A 19,559-nucleotide genomic window follows, 5' to 3' on the forward strand; every position below is an offset into this window, starting at 1 on the left:
AACACTGTAATCCCAGTTTTAATACCGGTAAAAGATAAGCCAGATATGTCAACCAACTTATCTCTACTAAAATAAAACTATACAAAGCTATGAACTTATGAAAGATAATTAGACACAACTGAACTATTGGCTGTTAACGTCCACTATTAGCCCTGAACTTGTGACGGGCTGTCTGACCTAACTTGACAACTGGGTGTTAATATCTGTTATTAACTTTATATAATCCCTGAACTTGTGACGGATTATTTAATCTAATTTAACAACTGGGTGTCAACATCTGTTATTAACGTTATATTAGTCCTGAACTCGTGAAGGATTATCTGATCTGATCGAACAAGTGGGTATTAACAACTGGTAATAACTTTATGTTAGCCCTAAACTGATCTGATCGAACAAGTGGGTATTGACAGCTAGTGCTAACTTTATGTTAACCCTAAACTTGTGAAGTGTTATCTGGTTAAACAAGCGAGTAGTTAACATTTGTTAAAACAATTTCCTAAAACACTGATTGGTGTTTAAAGTTGGACTGTATAGAAAGTATTCAAGTTTTAAATCAGGGTTAATTAATTAATTAATTTCCCGTTTATTTAGACAGGGGGAGCCAGCAACCAGAAAGTAGATTTTTTTTTTTATTTGATAGCTTGTGTTTCGGTTTGCTAAACTTGAGTGAGAAAAAGAAAAACTGAAACCAGTAGGGATGCAAATGGGAAATAGAAACCTAGAGGATTGGCTTCCGTGCTATAAGATAATAACATCACTAACTAACCTATCATTGTCCAGTGTAAACTATTAACACTACTACTACCTAACAATTCGAACCGGCTGCTCAAGGCCAAGGTATAACAAGTTTTTTGTTTTTTTCTTTGATCTCATTAACAACTCGGGGCGTGTTTCTTTGGATCTATTTAGCAGCCACATACAAGGGATGCTCTACCATACCTCAAGGTCGGGGTAGGTTCAAGGGCACTAATAAGAGACTATAAAAGAGAAGTTCTCTACCTTGAATAACTTTGTTGAGTCGCTGTTTTAGAAATGTTGCTATCGATCCAGTTCTGGAGATTTTTTATTCTACTATTTTATGTGGGACTTACGAAACGTAAGAAAATTCAAACTTATTGTTTTCATTGGGTCTGCCTCACTTAATTCAGTCGATGAAACGGTTATAACGGTTTTTAACCCTTGATACAAAATGTTCATTTAGGCCTATCAAGATTGAATTGTTCATAAAGAATGGATCATCTTTTGTTTTTCCAGAATGTGGTGTTAGTAAATTCGCTGACGATCCTTTTACCGTCCGGATCGTTGGAGGTGTGAATGCAGAGAAAGGAGAGTTTCCATGGCAGGTTTGAAAGTTTACTTTTTACTTTACTAACTAGATAACGAACTAAAAAGGCTTAGAAGGTGACTTTACTAACTAGATAACGAACTAAAAAGGCTTAGAAGGTGACTTTACTAACTAGATAACGAACTAAAAAGGCTTAGAAGGTGACTTTACTAACTAGATAACGAACTGAAAAGGCTTAGAAGGTGACTTTACTAACTAGATAACGAACTGAAAAGGCTTAGAAGGTGACTTTACTAACTAGATAACGAACTAAAAAGGCTTAGAAGGTGACTTTACTAACTAGATAACGAACTGAAAAGGCTTAGAAGGTGACTTTACTAATTAAATAACGAACTGAAAAGGCTTAGAAGGTGACTTTACTAACTAGATAACGAACTGAAAAGGCTTAGAAGGTGACTTTACTAACTAGATAACGAACTAAAAAGGCTTAGAAGGTTACTAACTAGATAACGAACTGAAAAGGCTTAGAAGGTGACTTTACTAACTAGATAACGAACTGAAAAGGCTTAGAAGGGGATTTTACTAACTAGATAACGAACTGAAAAGTCTTAGAAGGTGATTTTACTAACTAGATAACGAACTGAAAAGGCTTAGAAGGTGACTTTACTAACTAGATAACGAACTGAAAAGGCTTAGAGGTGACTTTACTAACTAGATAACGAACTGAAAAGGCTTAGAAGGTGACTTTACTAACTAGATAACGAACTGAAAAGGCTTAGAAGGTGACTTTACTAACTAGATAACGAACTGAAAAGGCTTAGAAGGTGACTTTACTAACTAGATAACGAACTAAAAAGGCTTAGAAGGTTACTAACTAGATAACGAACTGAAAAGGCTTAGAAGGTGACTTTACTAACTAGATAACGAACTGAAAAGGCTTAAAAGGTGACTTTACTAACTAGATAACGAACTGAAAAGGCTTAGAAGGTGACTTTACTAATTAAATAACGAACTGAAAAGGCTTAGAAGGTGACTTTACTAACTAGATAACGAACTGAAAAGGCTTAGAAGGTGACTTTACTAACTAGATAACGAACTGAAAAGGCTTAAAAGGTGATTTCACCTTAAAAATATCTAAAGCTTTTGCAAATTGCATTTCGGAGCTACAGAAAACTTCTTGATGAAACTACAAACAAAACATTTAGAATGAAACTTAATGTCCCACTTTTACAGATATAACTTGTTATTTTTTGGGTTCTCGTGTTTTGTGGTTGAATTTACTAGATTTAGGTTTTAAAAACCCATTTTCTCACTTTTAACAATTTAATTTGTTCTGGTTTTTCCAACTTATTTGCTCGCTTTAGTTATTTAATTTGTGGATTTTGGATTCTTCAAATATTTTTTTTTACTTTTTAAAACTCTTATTCGCTAATTTTATATTATGAGAACCCATTTCTTTCGATTTTAGCGACTTAATTTGTTAGTTTTGTATTTTCGAGCGACATGATCTTTGTAAACATTTGATCGTACAAACATAAAAACTGTTTGTTTATAACAATAACTTAAAGTAAATTACTCTGTTCTGAGAATGTTTAGAAATATTGTAACTTTATGAAAAAATAATTTATTGTTTCTTTTGTTCCCGAAAACAAACATGCATATTTTCTTGTTTTTTTTCCTGTGGAAAGTATCACAAGTCTCCTGGCTAAATCTTCTAAACATGTTTTGATTTCTATGGTTGGAATGTACTTAGGTGCTATTGCGAAGTTGAGCCCTTTGTTAAGTAGATGTATCTCGTCTGTGTTTAATTGTCGGTCGAATCTGTTAATTATGAGGTTAGTCAACGGTTTGTCGTGTTGTCTTTTCTGTTGTTTGCGTCTTAGTTTTTCTAGTTTTTTTGTTGTGGCAGATCTTTTTGTCTCTGTCATTCCTTGTGTTGATTTGGTTTATGTTTCGTTGTATAAGTCCGTAAATCCCTGGTTTGATGCAGCATGCCAGTTGATGGTCTAGGTTCATTTTTGGTTTTGTAAGTCATGTAATTCTAACAAAATAAATAATATAAAATTATATATTCAAACATCTAAGCACGCCCTCTACATTCCGACACTCAGTTACACAACTCCTTTCAAACATGTGGTCAGCTTCCGGTCAGTTACCTCTTTCTTTCTTTGTGAACCTGACGATGACCGAAGAGGCGTTGTTCGCTCCTCTAGGTAAAAATATTTTCTCAACCCAAACGACCCGTTTTTACAAACATGTTTATTGTGAATAACTTTACATTCTATCTTAAGTAAATGTGTTTTCATTTTAGTGCTATCAGTGCTCTGTTCACCACGGGGACAGTTACCCAGTTGGATATCTCGGGCAGCTAAAACAAAAAACACATTTTTAGTGACACGTCAGACAAAACTATGTTTAAAACACAAAATTCGAATACATTTACTTAAAAACAAGTAATTAAAGAATGCACCAAACATGTTAACACTTCACCATTCATTATTTATCTAACCATAACAGTTGTGTATAAAGTCATGGTACCACTTTAAACGAACATTTCATCTAAGAAGCTATCTTGTTTTTAAACCGTGAAGTTACCATCTATAAACTTGTTTTATTTTATAGTAAATTATAAATTTTGGACTTTAGAAATAGCCATAATTTACCAGAATCCTAAGTCTCCAGATTCTAAAAAACACTTTAAAAACCACGTTGTTTGTACTCCAACTGTAATTTACACACAAAACTGTACGACAGGCTATTGGTTGTCTGCCCAACACGGGTATCCTAACCTGGTACCTACCATCGTAAGCCCACCGTTACGTTATTGGGAGGGCTCTTATTTCAATAGTTGCTAATAAAGATCAAAACTTTATCACTTGTTAATAATTTCACAAAAGTTCACCTCAGTTACTTAACATTTGCACATTTCCATCTTAACGTAAGGTTGTTTGTTTGTCTATTTTGCGTGCTTTTAACATTATGACGTAACAATGACGTCACTAGCAGACTTGGAAACTGACGCTATATAATACGTAAGTCTTGTATTTATTCTACTAGAGAAAATTTAGAGCAAATGCACAATAAACAATAGTTGAATAACAAAGGTTTATTCTTTAATTGGACGTTTCCCACGTGAGGGGGCTTCAAGCTATAACAGTATTAAATTAATTAATATTTATATTCGCACCTCATCTTGACGAAAAGGAACTGTTTCCTGTCGCTCCCTTTAATTTATGAGCTGTGCTGTAGTTGTCTTTTTTTTCTTTCACTTTTTCTAAGAGACCCACCCGCTATCCAACGAGTAATTGGTTGTCGAGTGTAGGAGGTGGAGAGATAAATTAGAAACAGCCAATAAAATCGACTTAATAATGCTTGGCTTCCATCTCTGCATGTTAGAATGGCTTCAATTGTTTATAATACCCACCTTGCAAGTTTCTGAAAGGTAGGTTGAAAAATTAGATTTTATTTTTCAAGGGCACATTTTGACTTAAAGCACGTGGTCTCGTTCACTCGTGATGGCCTTTTAAGAAAAATTATAATTTATTCAGTGAGATTTATGGAATAATCTTTATGTTGCTATACCTTATCACAGCTAAAAACGCTGTAATAGGTATAGGTAACTCGGCTAATGATATAATTCATGGTGGATTATTTTCACTTTCCTAACTGATTTATATTCTAAATTACATTTTCAATACTCGAAGTCGTGAAGTTGAATTTCTATAAGTGGTCTTTTATTGTATTGATTATATGTATATAATTAACTTCCAGGCCTAGCATAGCCTGTTGGTTAGGATGCTCGACTAACAGCACGTGGATCGCGGTCTCAAATCTCCTTGATCGAACATGCCAACCTTTTTAGTCACAGAAGCGTTATAATGTGACTATCAATTCCACTGTACGTTTGTGAAAGAGAAATCTAAGAGCTGGCGGTGGGTGATGATGACTAATTGCCTTCCTTCTAATTTTACACTGCCAAATTAAGGACGGCTAGCGTAGATAGTCCTCGAGGTGTTGACTGTCTGCCTTAGCTCTAGCTTATCTCTGCTAAATTAAGAATGGCTAACTCAGATAGTCCTTGAGTGGCTTTAGACGGAACTCGGAACAAACCGACTCAATTATCGTTGTCTGAGAATATCGTGCAAAACACCTGCTCCGACCTAACCAGCTGTTGTCTTTAGGTTGTACCTCCATGGGTGGGTGGGATGGACCACTGTTCCCGTTCGCTTGTGTAACTTGTGAATGAAGAAAATACCGACCAGATGCGTACTTGTAAAAGGTACGGAAAGTGTTTAATTGTTTACCTCAACCCAGCAAATTATTTTTAAGTTTTTTACTTTTCTTTTCAGATTTCTCTCCAACTGACCCATCCACAATTTGGATTTCTTGGCCACTGGTGTGGAGGTGTCCTTGTAGACAAACAATGGATAATGACAGCGTGTCACTGTATTATCAAGTATGGCTCGTGCGAATTAACAAATGTTCATACACTTCTGTCATTTATATAAACTATATATATTTCTATTGTTAAACCTACAATTATTCCTCTGTAGGCCTGACATGGTCAGGTGGTTAGGCCGCTCGACTCGTGATCTGAGGGTTGCGGGTTGGAATCCCCGTCACACCAAACATATTCGCCCTTTAAGCCGTGGGGGCGTTATAATGTGACGGTCAATCCCACTATTCGTTGGTAAAAGAGTAGCCCAAGAGTTGGCGGTGGGTGGTGATGACTAGCTGCCTTCCCTCTAATATTACACTGCTAAATTAAGAACGGCTAGCGTAGATAGCCCTCGTGTAGTTTTACTTGAAATTCAAAGCAAATATACCTGAGTTATTTTCATACAGTGTATACTGACACATTAAAACAGTTAAATTATTTTTACATTTTCTAAAGTGAAATTACTCTTAATTAGCTTTTCTTACCCTAATGTTCCCAGAATCTCATTCACAATGACCTATAAACACATTAGAGTGCATTGGTTTTGTAAAATATGAATGAAAGTGATGCCATTCGAGGTTCGAACCTGGGCTTAGGTAATCTCATACCTTATTCTTCACTAGTAAAGCATCAGTAATACAACAATTCAAGCTTTAAATTCTGTTAATTTTAATTTCTTGTTTGAATCTATAAAGATTAATTAAATTCACGTAACAAAACCCATTCCTGTATGAGTGTTGTAGCAAAACCCATTCCTGTATGAGTATTGTAGCAAACCACATTCCTGTATGAGTGTTGTTGAATGGTGTAAATTTACGAAGAATTTAAAATCGAACAAGATTTGAATTTGCGGCTTACTGATTGGACTGAACAAGACCCCCACGCGCGACTGTTTATTGGATAATAAATTTGAGCAAGGTCATAGGTCACAATCATGTTTCAAATCTGTTTTTCATCTCAACTTTCACACTTCTTTAGCAAATGCGTGGCGGTCGTATTGGACGGTGGGCACTTCAAACACAGTTGTATCGAACAGTGTGGCACTACAAACACTAAGTAAGGCTAAGACTGGCGTGTTGTCTTTGATATGGTGCAGTTTCCTTGATATTTATAATGTATTTAAACACATAAACTCTTAACGCAATTTAAATAATTAACAATAAACACCTGATCTACCCTTTAAATATCTGGGTATCCATATAAGATCTAGGTATTTCCATACGTCTTTAACAATGTTCATAAAGTGCTAGCTTTTCCTCTAGTCCTTTTTTTGTTCTTACCAAATTAACAGCCTGGTGAGCTTGTTAACCAACGACCAATCAAGTGTAAGCATATGGGAATGAACGAATAATAACAACCAATCAAGTGTAAGCATATGGGAATGAACGAATAATAACAACCAATCAAGTGTAAGCGTATGGGAATGAACGAATAATAACAACCAATCAAGTGTAAGCGTATGGGAATGAACGAATAATAACGACCTAAATTATTTAAAGTTACTCAAACAATTATCTCTATTTAATACGTTTTAGGATGAAAATGATCAAATGAAAATTATTTGAAGGAGTCAAAGACACAGTTCGTGATATTTATAGTTGTTTTTTTTTTTTAAGATAGATATATTCGGCTGTGACTAGACCAATAACAAATGGTTATGAATCGTAGTTTTCTTTTACGGTAGTGCTTTTCAATGATGGCCAATAGAATTAGCAGTGTATTAAGTATTTTATTTTCGACTCCATGTGATACTGTGTACTAAAAGTAAGAAAATGGTTAAAGATAAAATCTTAATTAGTTGTTTCAGTAATGGGTTGAATTTAATATAGGCTAATCCCCCCCAGTAGCTCAGCGATATGTCTGTGGACTTTAAACGCTAAAATCCGGGTTTCGATACACGTGGTGGGCAGAGCACAGATAGCCCGTTGTGTAGTTTTGTGCTTAATTATAAACAACAATAATATAGGCTTAGCTAACACTGTGTTCACAAACTCTGACGATAGTAATTGTGATACAGATCAAGGGCAATACAGGCTTAGTTAACACTGTGCTCACAAACTCTAATGATGGTAACTATGTTAAAGTGTAAAGGGTACATACTGCTAACATTCGGGTTTCAGCACGCGTGGCGGGAAGAGTATAAGTAGCCTATTGTTGGGTTTAACAACAGCAACGTCTTTACCCGAGAAAACTTTCTTTGTTTTTTTAAATATTAGACTAAAACAAGAGGGAATCTTTAATAGCCGCGGCACTTGAAGTTACTTTAAACAGGTTTAGAATAGATGAATCTATGCGATTTTGGACGTGGCCAAATAAATACATCAATCGAAAGTACACCGATCCTTAGTTCAAAACTGTGATTGGACCTTAAATCGGTCAAGAGATGACGAAGCTATGAGCTAAACTTTTGTACTTGAAAATAAACAACAACAAAAGAACAACAAATTGGAATTGTTGAGCCATTATGCCTCAGCTAACAACAGTTTATTTCAAGTTTTGTACTGTCACGAACCCATTTAGTTTCAATGTATTTCGACTAGACAGTAGACATTTATAAACCTCACAATCCAATAAACTGGTACATGAATATCTATGACAGAAGAGTTGTATTCAACAGAGAATGTTTTGCGAGGGTCCAGACGAATATTTCAGTTTTGATATCTGTAATCTGTCGGCTGTGGAGCAGAGTTTACGCATTGAATGATTCATTTAAAAAAAATTAAGCCCAAAATCACACAATGGGCTATCTGTGCTATGCCCATCACGGATATTGAAGCCCGGTTTCTAGCAGTGTCAGCATGCAGATATGCCGCTGTGCCACTGGGGGGCCGGTTACCTATTAACAGGAGACGAAAAAAGAAGAAACTGATCCAGATGATTTGTTAGCATTCTTTATCAAATATCACTAGGCTTACGTGCACGAGAAAGATGACCACATTAAATTGACCAGGTGACGAACGTTTTCTATTATCTTCAGAAAAGGAGTTCAAATAATCTCACCCTATGATTGGTCGATCATAACTCACTGAGTAAAACGGTGATCTCCAAATGTCTAACTAGTTTTAAAACATTGTTAAAAACTGCTTAAGAATTCATTAGCTGGCAGTTAAAACTACTCAAAACAGCTGTAGTTTTAAGCCACTAACTGTCTACGCAAGTTACAATGACAAACATTTCGAAACTTACAACAATAAAAAAATAATATTGTTTTGAAAGTTACAAAACTAACTTTCTATACATTCTAGTTTTACGGCCCCGGCATGGCCTGGTGGTTAAGGCACTGGACTCGTAATCTGAGGGTCGCAGTTTGATTCCCCGTCACACCAAACATGCTTGTCCTTTTAGTCGTGGGGACGTTATAATTAGACAGTCAATCCCACTATTCGTTGGTAAAAGAGTAGCCCAAAAGTTGGCGGTCGGTAGTGATGACTAGCTGCCTTCCCTCTAGCTTTACACTGCTTAATTAAGGACGGCTAGCGCAGATAACCCTCGTGTAACTTTGCGCGAAGTTCAAACCAAACAAATTTGTATTTTATCTTTTCACGTTATAAATTTGTTAACAAAATTTTAACTTTTATACATGAGTTTAAATAACTTGAAATATATTAACTTACTATATGTCTTAAACTTTGGTAGAAAAAAATGGTTTAAATTAGTTGAACTGTCTTTTAAAAACAGATCTCTTGATCTCTTCCAAAGGGAAGTTAATTTTGGAACCTACAGGTGTCGTGTTGTTTTCTTTGAAAGTTATTTAAAAAAATTCACCAAATGTTTCAGGTGTTTAATTTGAACGTTTATTTATCTCAACTGTTTTACCTTATTCATGATATGTCTATAGTTTTTTGTTTTGAAATCGCATTTTAAAACGTAACTTCTCAGAGAGGGGGGGGACTTCTGTCTTTGCGTAGACTAGAAATAATTTTTCGCTGCTTTCTCTCCCTAGCCCCTTGTTTTCCCTACCACACCCAATTTACTGGCACGTGAGAGTCGGAGACCACCACTTAAAGAGACAGGAAGGGAGTGAGAAAACGTACAACGTGTCCCACGTTTTTTATAACCACTGGTACCGAAATTACGACAACGACATAGCTATGATGAGACTGTCAGAACCAGTGGAGATGAACGATTATGTACAACCGGTCTGTTTGCCAGACAAGTTCGATCAGTTCGAAGGTTCCGACTGCTACGCGACAGGATGGGGAAAGGTGGATTTTGGTAGGTTTCTCCCGTGTTTCTTGTGTGTTTTTGTAAAGGGGAAAGGTGGATTTTGGTAGGTTTCTCCCGTGTTTCTTGTGTGTTTTTGTAAAGAGGAAAGGTGAGTTTTGGTAGGTTTCGCCCGTGTTTCTTGTGTGTTTTTGTAAAGGGGAAAGGTGGATTTTGGTAGGTTTCGCCCGTGTTTCTTGTGTGTTTTTGTAAAGGGGAAAGGTGGATTTTGGTAGGTTTCTCCCGTGTTTCTTGTGTGTTTTGTAAAGGGAAAGGTGGATTTTGGTAGGTTTCTCCCGTGTTTCTTGTGTGTTTTTGTAAAGGGGAAAGGTGGATTTTGGTAGGTTTCTCCCGTGTTTCTTGTGTGTTTTTGTAAAGGGGAAAGGTGGATTTTGGTAGGTTTCTCCCGTGTTTCTTGTGTGTTTTTGTAAAGGGGAAAGGTGGGTTTTGGTAGGTTTCTCCGTGTTTCTTGTGTGTTTTTGTAAAGGAAAGGTGGGTTTGGGTAGGTTTCTCCGTGTTTCTTGTGTGTTTTGTAAAAGGGAAAGGTGGGTTTGGTAGGTTTCTCCGTGTTTCTTGTGTGTTTTGTAAAGGGAAAGGTGGGTTTGGTAGGTTTCTCCCGTGTTTCTTGTGTGTTTTGTAAAGGGGAAAGGTGGATTTTGGTAGGTTTCTCCCGTGTTTCTTGTGTGTTTTTGTAAAGGGGAAAGGTGGGTTTTGGTAGGTTTCTCCCGTGTTTCTTGTGTGTTTTTGTAAAGGGGAAAGGTGGGTTTTGGTAGGTTTCTCACGTGTTTCTTGTGTGTTTTGTAAAGGGGAGGTGGATTTTGGTAGGTTTCTCCCGTGTTTCTTGTGTGTTTTGTAAAGGGGAAAGGTGGATTTTGGTAGGTTTCTCCGTGTTTCTTGTGTGTTTTGTAAAGGGGAAAGGTGGGTTTGGTAGGTTTCTCCTGTGTTTTTGTGTGTTTTGTAAAGGGGAAAGGTGGGTTTTGGTAGGTTTCTCACGTGTTTCTTGTGTGTTTTTGTAAAGGGGAAAGGTGGGTTTTGGTAGGTTTCTCACGTGTTTCTTGTGTGTTTTTGTAAAGGGGAAAGGTGGGTTTTGGTAGGTTTCTCCCGTGTTTCTTGTGTGTTTTTGTAAAGAGGAAAGGTGGATTTTGGTAGGTTTCTCCCGTGTTTCTTGTGTGTTTTTGTAAACTTTATAGTTTAAGTCGACATGAATGAGTTACACAATTATAGCTGTGGTCCTTTCTATCTTGCTTTACTTCCAAATATCCCATTTTGATTTCAGGTTTTCCACACACAAAAATTACAATAATTAGTTTCCACAATATAATCAAATAATTAAAATATGATTGATAAATTAAAATACGTTACTATAGTGACTACTCTAGCCTTTGATCTATAACAGGTCACGTTTTGATTAGGACTGTTTATTTGTTTAGACAAGAAAGGTTCCACTATTCTTCAAAAGGTGAAGGTGGAGATTTTTGACAACTCCGTCTGCAGCAAGGTCTACTCAGAACAGTTTAAGATTCCTATTCTCCAGTGGCACTTGTGTGCCGGAACTCTGGCTGGAGGAAAGGGAACATGTCACGTGAGTATGGGAACAAAACTGCTTAGACAAGTATATTTAGTTTGGAAACTGAGCTCCGATGTTTGTCTAGCCTAAATGACCTTAAGTATATTGGCTTTTCTTAGGTGTGAAAACTATTTACTGCAGTAGATATTTCTACGTGAAACTAGTCAATAGAACAAGTGTCTTTCAGTGTATATATATATATATAAACTATTACGAATTGGAGGTTAAAACTGATAGACGATGTATCCCCACCGAAATATGGGCTCTACTTCTCCAGTCACCTCCAACACCTAGGATAGATTTTATAATCCCACGTTGTAGCTTGTACCCTAGGATTTTTTTTAATGCAACGTATCTTGTTTAATTTTAATGTGTTTTGTTTTGGCTTAAAATAATGGTTATAATATAATTAATCACATCTGCTGGTTTTTCTTTCTCGTGATGTTGTTTACTTATTTAACTTCATTTAAATGTATTTAATTAATTAATATATATATTAATCAGTATGTAGAATTAGCTTGCGAACAATAACATATTAAGTAATGGTCACAGGACTCTGTTTTCTATAACACTGATCACTTTGTATATATTGGGTTTTGACTAATTTTACGTTAACACTAGTTAGTGGAGTCTGTATTTTCATGAAGCTGTCTTACAGGGGATAGTTGGTTTTGTCAAGATATTGTTTACTTACATTCTCAACGTTGAACCATATTTATGATAAAACTTTTAACATTTTGTTTCGTAAAGGTAAACTTGACCGGACAAGTTGCATTGTGGGTAATTTTGGTTACCCTTTTTAACAGGGCGACTCCGGAGGACCTCTGCAGTGTAAGAAGAACGGAAAATGGTACTTGGCAGGAGTGACGTCATTTGGGTCAGGTTGCGCTAAACCTGGGTTTCCCGATGTTTACACTCGTCTCACCCACTACATTGACTGGGTCAATTCCAACAAGAACACGTTTAAGGGATAATTTTCAGGAAGCTCCGAACCCCTCAAATCTTATGAATATTCTTCGAGCTTGAAGGGTTAACCTTTAAAGTAGGAGAGAGGAAACAAACCAACGTCTGCACGTGTTATGAGGAATTCTGTAACTTGTCCATCTCTAACAGCAGATTATGTAAATCTTTTGTAAAAACAACAACAAATGTTTTTCTGTTCTGGTGTGGTGTTTGCTACTTTTGTAAAATTATTCGTCTAAATCTAATATTAAATACAGGTATGGACACAAGGTGTTTTAGGTAAGCTAGTTCTCGTACAAACGCTAGAAAAATAGTGGGTTACATCTACTATCTGTAACACGGTTTCTTTTTATAAATAAAACTACTTTTAAAATAGTTTTATTTTACTGTCAACGTCTTCTACAGTAGAACCCTCAAGCCTCTGAGGGTTCTAAAGGAAAGTATATATAAGACTTTTTCACAGTCCAACCCAACAAATGTAACGTTAATCAAAAAATATGGGAAGTTATATAAAAAATAAAATAAAACCTTGGCAGAGGTTTAACTGGACTGTTCCTGTCTGTTTCTAGAATCTAGCAACAAAAAATTAAAACTACGTTTTCTAATTATTTTGTGTGATGTTATTGCGAGGTGTGTGAGAAGGAATGGATCCCCTGAAAGTTCCTCCACAGGATAACTTATGATTTATGCAACACGCAATCTCCTCTGTAATAATTTTGTGTATCTTGCTAGTGGACATAACACGAGCTGGGCCCGAAAGCTGTCAGGCAGCCCTCTGAAGGATATGTTCCCCCCCCTAGGATTTACAGAAGCTCCAAGTCTAACGTTTAAATATTATATCCGACCATAATATGGCATGTCCAGGTGGTTGAGGCTCTCGACTCGCAATACGAGGGTCGCGAGTTCGAATCCCTGTAACACCAAGCATGCTCGTCCCTTTCAACCGTGTGGACGTTATAATGTGACGGTCAATCTCACTGTTCATTGGTAAAAGAGTAGCCCAAAAGTTGGCGATGGGTGGTAATGACTAGCTACCTTCCCTCTAGTCTTACAGACATCAAGGGTTCGTCTCTCCTCGGTGGACTCAGCAGATAGCCCGATGTGGCTTTCTTTGCAATAAGAAAATACACACTAGTCTTACATTGCTAAATTAGGAACGGTTAGCGCAGATAGCCCTCGTGTAGCTTTGCGCGAAATTCAAAAAACAGTCAAACCATCAATGTGTGAAAATGTACATCTCATGAGTTTTTAAAACTCTACTTGATACAAGAAGTATGAATTTCACTGTAGCAAGTGTTTGTTTTCAGCTAAGTCACGTCTAAATCTTGTATGTTGAGTTTTAAGAAAATATAATAATGAACAGAAAATCTCGGTTGCTCAAGGTGGGGAACCACATGTGAAAGAAGAAAATGCACACTTAAATATTGTAACATCATTTGTTTCTGATAACCATATGCATAAATAACTTCTGTAACGTATTTTAAGCGTGTTTCTTGAAGAGATAATAGGGTTGAATTGTAAAGAAATATCTTTTGAATTAAAGTCAACTATTTTAAAATTGTTACGTGGCACAAACGATTACGTGATCTTGTTGATAATACACGCGGTTGTTGTTGTAGATCCTGGTAACCTTGAAACAGATATCACAGAAAATAAGTTCATGGACAAAAGCTTTTCGGCTGAAGTTTCGATCTTTTATCTGTGAGAGAAAAGAAAAATTCAACTTTTATCTTATGTCCTTTTGCGTTTAATTATAAACAGCATTGGATACGCTATAGTGTACCAGTTTAGTTGATGAAGCCAAGAAGGATACATGATTTATTTGTATACGATAGTCTATATATATATATATATAGGAGAGTAGTTACCTTCCCACAACTGTTTGTAGGCAGTGAAGGGTGATAAAGATGTGGGAAGTTGTAGCCTTGAGCACCACCTAATTTCTATTTCTATTTTTAATTCTTTATCTATTGATATTCTTTATTCTTTATTTCTTACGTTAAAATGGCGAATAGAGGTTAAGACTGATAGACGGTGTATCCCCATCGCAATGTGGGTCCTACTTTCTCAGTCGCCTCCAAAACCTAGGATACATTTTATAATCTCAAATTGTACCACGTACCCTGAAATATTTTCAGTCGATGCAGCGTATTTTGAGTTAAAATAACAAAATGTGTATATTTTGAGATAGGGAGAGAGATTTGATATCACGAAGTGTTGAGGAACTAACAGAACCAGTTTCAGTGAAACCTGGCGAGGTGAACATCTAAAGATACATTTTAAATAGGTGAGAAACTGAAGGAATGGTTCGAGTTTGAAAGGGTTCTAAGTAAAATACGTGAAGCCGGCGCCAAACGAAAGTGACGCTTCGTGCTATGCGTAGCGCGGTACATTTGTACTGTGCGATCTCTTTGTATGCAGCGGCCTAAAATAGTAAAAAAAGAAGGAGTCTCACCCATTTCATATTATTATTTTTTGTACCCAGCATCCTCTACTGATTATCATATAAATGTCGGCTTCCTGACCCTTTTCATTCGTGCAACATCCATAACATTTGTTCGTCGATTTGACATAAATCTAGTACTGCACGTGATTCGATAAAAAGCTTTGTCCACTTATCTTCAGAAACCTTTTTGTGTACTTCAAAGGAACGAATATTTGAGAAGAAAATATGAGGAAGAGTATCGTTTTCCTTATAAAAGTTTATCATTAAACTATCTTCATGAACATACATTATTAAACCTTCTATATAAAAATACATCATTAAACTATCTTTATGAACATACATTATTAAACCTTCTATATAAAAATACATCATTAAACTATCTTTATGAACATACATTATCAAACCTATATAAAAATACATCATTAAACTATCTTTATGAACATACATTATTAAACCTTCTATATAAAAATACATCATTAAACTATCTTTATGAACATACATTATTAAACCTTCTATATAAAAATACATCATTAAACTATCTTTATGAACATACATTATTAAACCTTCTATATAAAATACATCATTAAACTATCTTCATGAACATACATTATTAAACCTTCTATATAAAAATACATCATTAAACTATCTTCATGAACATACATTATTAAACCTTCTATATAAAAATACATCATTAAACTATCTTCATGAACATACATTATTAAACCTTCTATATAAAAATACATCATTAAGCTATCTTTATGAACATACATTATTAAACCTTCTATATAAAAAATACATCATTAAACTATCTTCATGAACATACATTATTAAACCTTCTATATAAAAAATACATCATTAAACTATCTTCATGAACATACATTATTAAACCTTCTATATAAAAAATACATCATTAAACTATCTTTATGAACATACATTATTAAACCTTCTATATAAAAAATACATCATTAAACTATCTTTATGAACATACATTATCAAACCTATATAAAAAATACATCATTAAACTATCTTTATGAACATACATTATTAAACCTTCTATATAAAAATACATCATTAAACTATCTTTATGAACATACATTATTAAACCTTCTATATAAAAATACATCATTAAACTATCTTCATGAACATACATTATTAAACCTTCTATAAAAAAATACATCATTAAACTATCTTCATGAACATACATTATTAAACCTTCTATATAAAAATACATCATTAAACTATCTTCATGAACATACATTATTAAACCTTCTATATAAAAATACATCATTAAGCTATCTTTATGAACATACATTATTAAACCTTCTATATAAAAATACATCATTAAACTATCTTCATGAACATACATTATTAAACCTTCTATATAAAAATACATCATTAAACTATCTTCATGAACATACATTATTAAACCTTCTATATAAAAATACATCATTAAACTATCTTCATGAACATACATTATTAAACCTTTTATATAAAAAATACATCATTAAACTATCTTCATGAACATACATTATTAAACCTTCTATATAAAAATACATCATTAAGCTATCTTTATGAACATACATTATTAAACCTTCTATATAAAAATACATCATTAAACTATCTTTATGAACATACATTATCAAACCTATATAAAAATACATCATTAAACTATCTTTATGAACATACATTATTAAACCTTCTATATAAAAATACATCATTAAACTATCTTTATGAACATACATTATTAAACCTTCTATATAAAAATACATCATTAAACTATCTTTATGAACATACATTATTAAACCTTCTATATAAAAATACATCATTAAACTATCTTCATGAACATACATTATTAAACCTTCTATAAAAAATACATCATTAAACTATCTTCATGAACATACATTATTAAACCTTCTATATAAAAAATACATCATTAAACTATCTTCATGAACATACATTATTAAACCTTCTATATAAAAATACATCATTAAGCTATCTTTATGAACATACATTATTAAACCTTCTATATAAAAATACATCATTAAACTATCTTCATGAACATACATTATTAAACCTTCTATATAAAAATACATCATTAAACTATCTTCATGAACATACATTATTAAACCTTCTATATAAAAATACATCATTAAACTATCTTCATGAACATACATTATTAAACCTTCTATATAAAAATACATCATTAAACTATCTTCATGAACATACATTATTAAACCTTCTATATAAAAATACATCATTAAGCTATCTTTATGAACATACATTATTAAACCTATATAAAAATACATCATTAAACTATCTTTATGAACATACATTATTAAACCTTCTATATAAAAATACATCATTAAACTATCTTTATGAACATACATTATTAAACCTTCTATATAAAAATACATCATTAAGCTATCTTTATGAACATACATTATCAAACCTATATAAAAATACATCATTAAGCTATCTTTATGAACATACATTATTAAACCTATATAAAAATACATCATTAAACTATCTTTATGAACATACATTATTAAACCTTCTATATAAAAATACATCATTAAACTATCTTTATGAACATACATTATTAAACCTATATAAAAATACATTATCAAACCTATATAAAAATACATCATTAAACTATCTTTATGAACATACATTATTAAACCTTCTATATAAAAATACATCATTAAACTATCTTTATGAACATACATTATTAAACCTTCTATATAAAAATACATCATTAAACTATCTTTATGAACATACATTATTAAACCTTCTATATAAAAATACATCATTAAACTATCTTTATGAACATACATTATTAAACCTTCTATATAAAAATACATCATTAAACTATCTTTATGAACATACATTATTAAACCTTCTATATAAAAAATACATCATTAAACTATCTTTATGAACATACATTATTAAACCTTCTGTATAAAAAATACATCATTAAACTATCTTTATGAACATACATTATTAAACCTTCTATATAAAAAATACATCATTAAACTATCTTTATGAACATACATTATTAAACCTTCTATATAAAAATACATCATTAAACTATCTTTATGAACATACATTATTAAACCTTCTATATAAAAATACATCATTAAACTATCTTTATGAACATACATTATTAAACCTTCTATATAAAAATACATCATTAAACTATCTTTATGAACATACATTATTAAACCTTCTGTATAAAAATACATCATTAAACTATCTTTATGAACATACATTATTAAACCTTCTATATAAAAATACATCACTAAACTATTTGTATGAAAGAATAATCCGTGATGACGAGAAAACACTTGTAGAGAAATTAGTGTCTTCTCTACCCACACCAGCCATTTTAAAAGATATATTTGTATTAAAGTACTTCATTAAACATTCTATGTAAAATATATCATCAAACTTTCTTTATAAATACACATCACTAAACTATCTATATAAAGAAACATCAGTAACCTTCTGTATAGTATACATCATTAAACTTTGTTTATGAACATAAATCACTAACCTTTTTATGAACTTAAATCACTAACCTTTTTTATGAACATAAATCACTAACCTTTTTTATGAACATAAATCACTAACCTTTTTTATGAACATAAATCACTAACCTTTTTTATGAACATAAATCAATAAACTCTGTTTATGAACATAAACCTCTAACCTTTTTATGAACTTAAATCACTAACCTTTTTATGAACATAAATCACTAACCTTTTTTATGAACATAAATCAATAAACTCTGTTTATGAACATAAATCTCTAACCTTTTTATGAACTTAAATCACTAACCTTTTTTATGAACATAAATCACTAACCTTTTTTATGAACTTAAATCTCTAACCTTTTTTATGAACATAAATCAATAAACTCTGTTTATGAACATAAATCTCTAACCTTTTTATGAACATAAATCACTAACCTTTTTATGAACATAAATCAATAAACTCTGTTTATGAACATAAATCTCTAACCTTTTTATGAACTTAAATCACTAACCTTTTTTATGAACTTAAATCACTAACCTTTTTTATGAACATAAATCAATAAACTCTGTTTATGAAAATGGCCCTGTATAGCTTTTCGCAAAATTCCAAACAAACCAAGTTTTTATAAACATACGTAATTAAGCCCTGTTTATAATAATATACCATCAAACTTTCTTTATAAACATTCATTATTAAATTATATCTATAAAGACGAATCATTAAATATCTATATAAATATACGTCATTAAATTTTCATTGTAAACATATACCATTTAAACTATTTTTATCAATATACATCATTAGAAACTCTTTATAAAGGTCCATCATTAACACTTTGGTTCCCAAGCCTATTTTACCGACACTTTCCAGGGTCCCACGAGCCACTTTACAATCACGTTTTTTGTAGAAAGTGCGTATATGTAGCCGTTTTGTCCCAGCTCTTAAACGAGAAAATAGAGCACGGCTCACTCATCGGTGGGTCTGTGAGAGCCAAAGTGTCCACCTTTCTTTATGTGCAGACGTGATTAAACTGTCTTTGGTTTGTTTTGAATTTCGCGCAAAGCTACTCAAGGGCTATCTGCGCTAGCCGTCCATAATTTAAAAGTGTAAGACTAGTTGGAAGG

At 33.1% G+C, this 19,559-nt stretch overlaps 1 protein-coding gene across 1 annotated transcript; it reads left to right on the forward strand.

The window, feature by feature from the left end:
* Positions 1 to 941: 941 nt before the first annotated feature.
* On the forward strand, positions 942 to 12,666 carry LOC143242688 (trypsin-1-like). Its single transcript, XM_076486159.1, has 6 exons — positions 942 to 1,096; positions 1,255 to 1,343; positions 5,635 to 5,741; positions 9,667 to 9,938; positions 11,357 to 11,508; positions 12,300 to 12,666. Exons 1-6 carry the CDS (start codon positions 1,033 to 1,035, stop codon positions 12,465 to 12,467), a joined length of 852 nt encoding a protein of 283 aa, XP_076342274.1. The 5' UTR covers positions 942 to 1,032; the 3' UTR covers positions 12,468 to 12,666.
* Positions 12,667 to 19,559: the final 6,893 nt, after the last annotated feature.

The sequence above is a fragment of the Tachypleus tridentatus genome, unplaced genomic scaffold (assembly GCF_004210375.1).
Source record: "Tachypleus tridentatus isolate NWPU-2018 unplaced genomic scaffold, ASM421037v1 Hic_cluster_2, whole genome shotgun sequence".
NCBI lineage: Eukaryota > Metazoa > Arthropoda > Merostomata > Xiphosura > Limulidae > Tachypleus > Tachypleus tridentatus.

What these genes read in the sequence shown, in the direction of transcription:
- LOC143242688 (XM_076486159.1), top strand. Translation starts at nt 1,033, where the DNA reads ATGTTGCTATCGATCCAGTTCTGGAGATTTTTTATTCTACTATTTTAT. An exon ending in AAGGAGAGTTTCCATGGCAG is followed by an intron (nt 1,344 to 5,634) that starts GTTTGAAAGTTT and finishes TTTTCTTTTCAG; the next exon opens with ATTTCTCTCCAACTGACCCA. An exon ending in ATGGGGAAAGGTGGATTTTG is followed by an intron (nt 9,939 to 11,356) that starts GTAGGTTTCTCC and finishes TTATTTGTTTAG; the next exon opens with ACAAGAAAGGTTCCACTATT.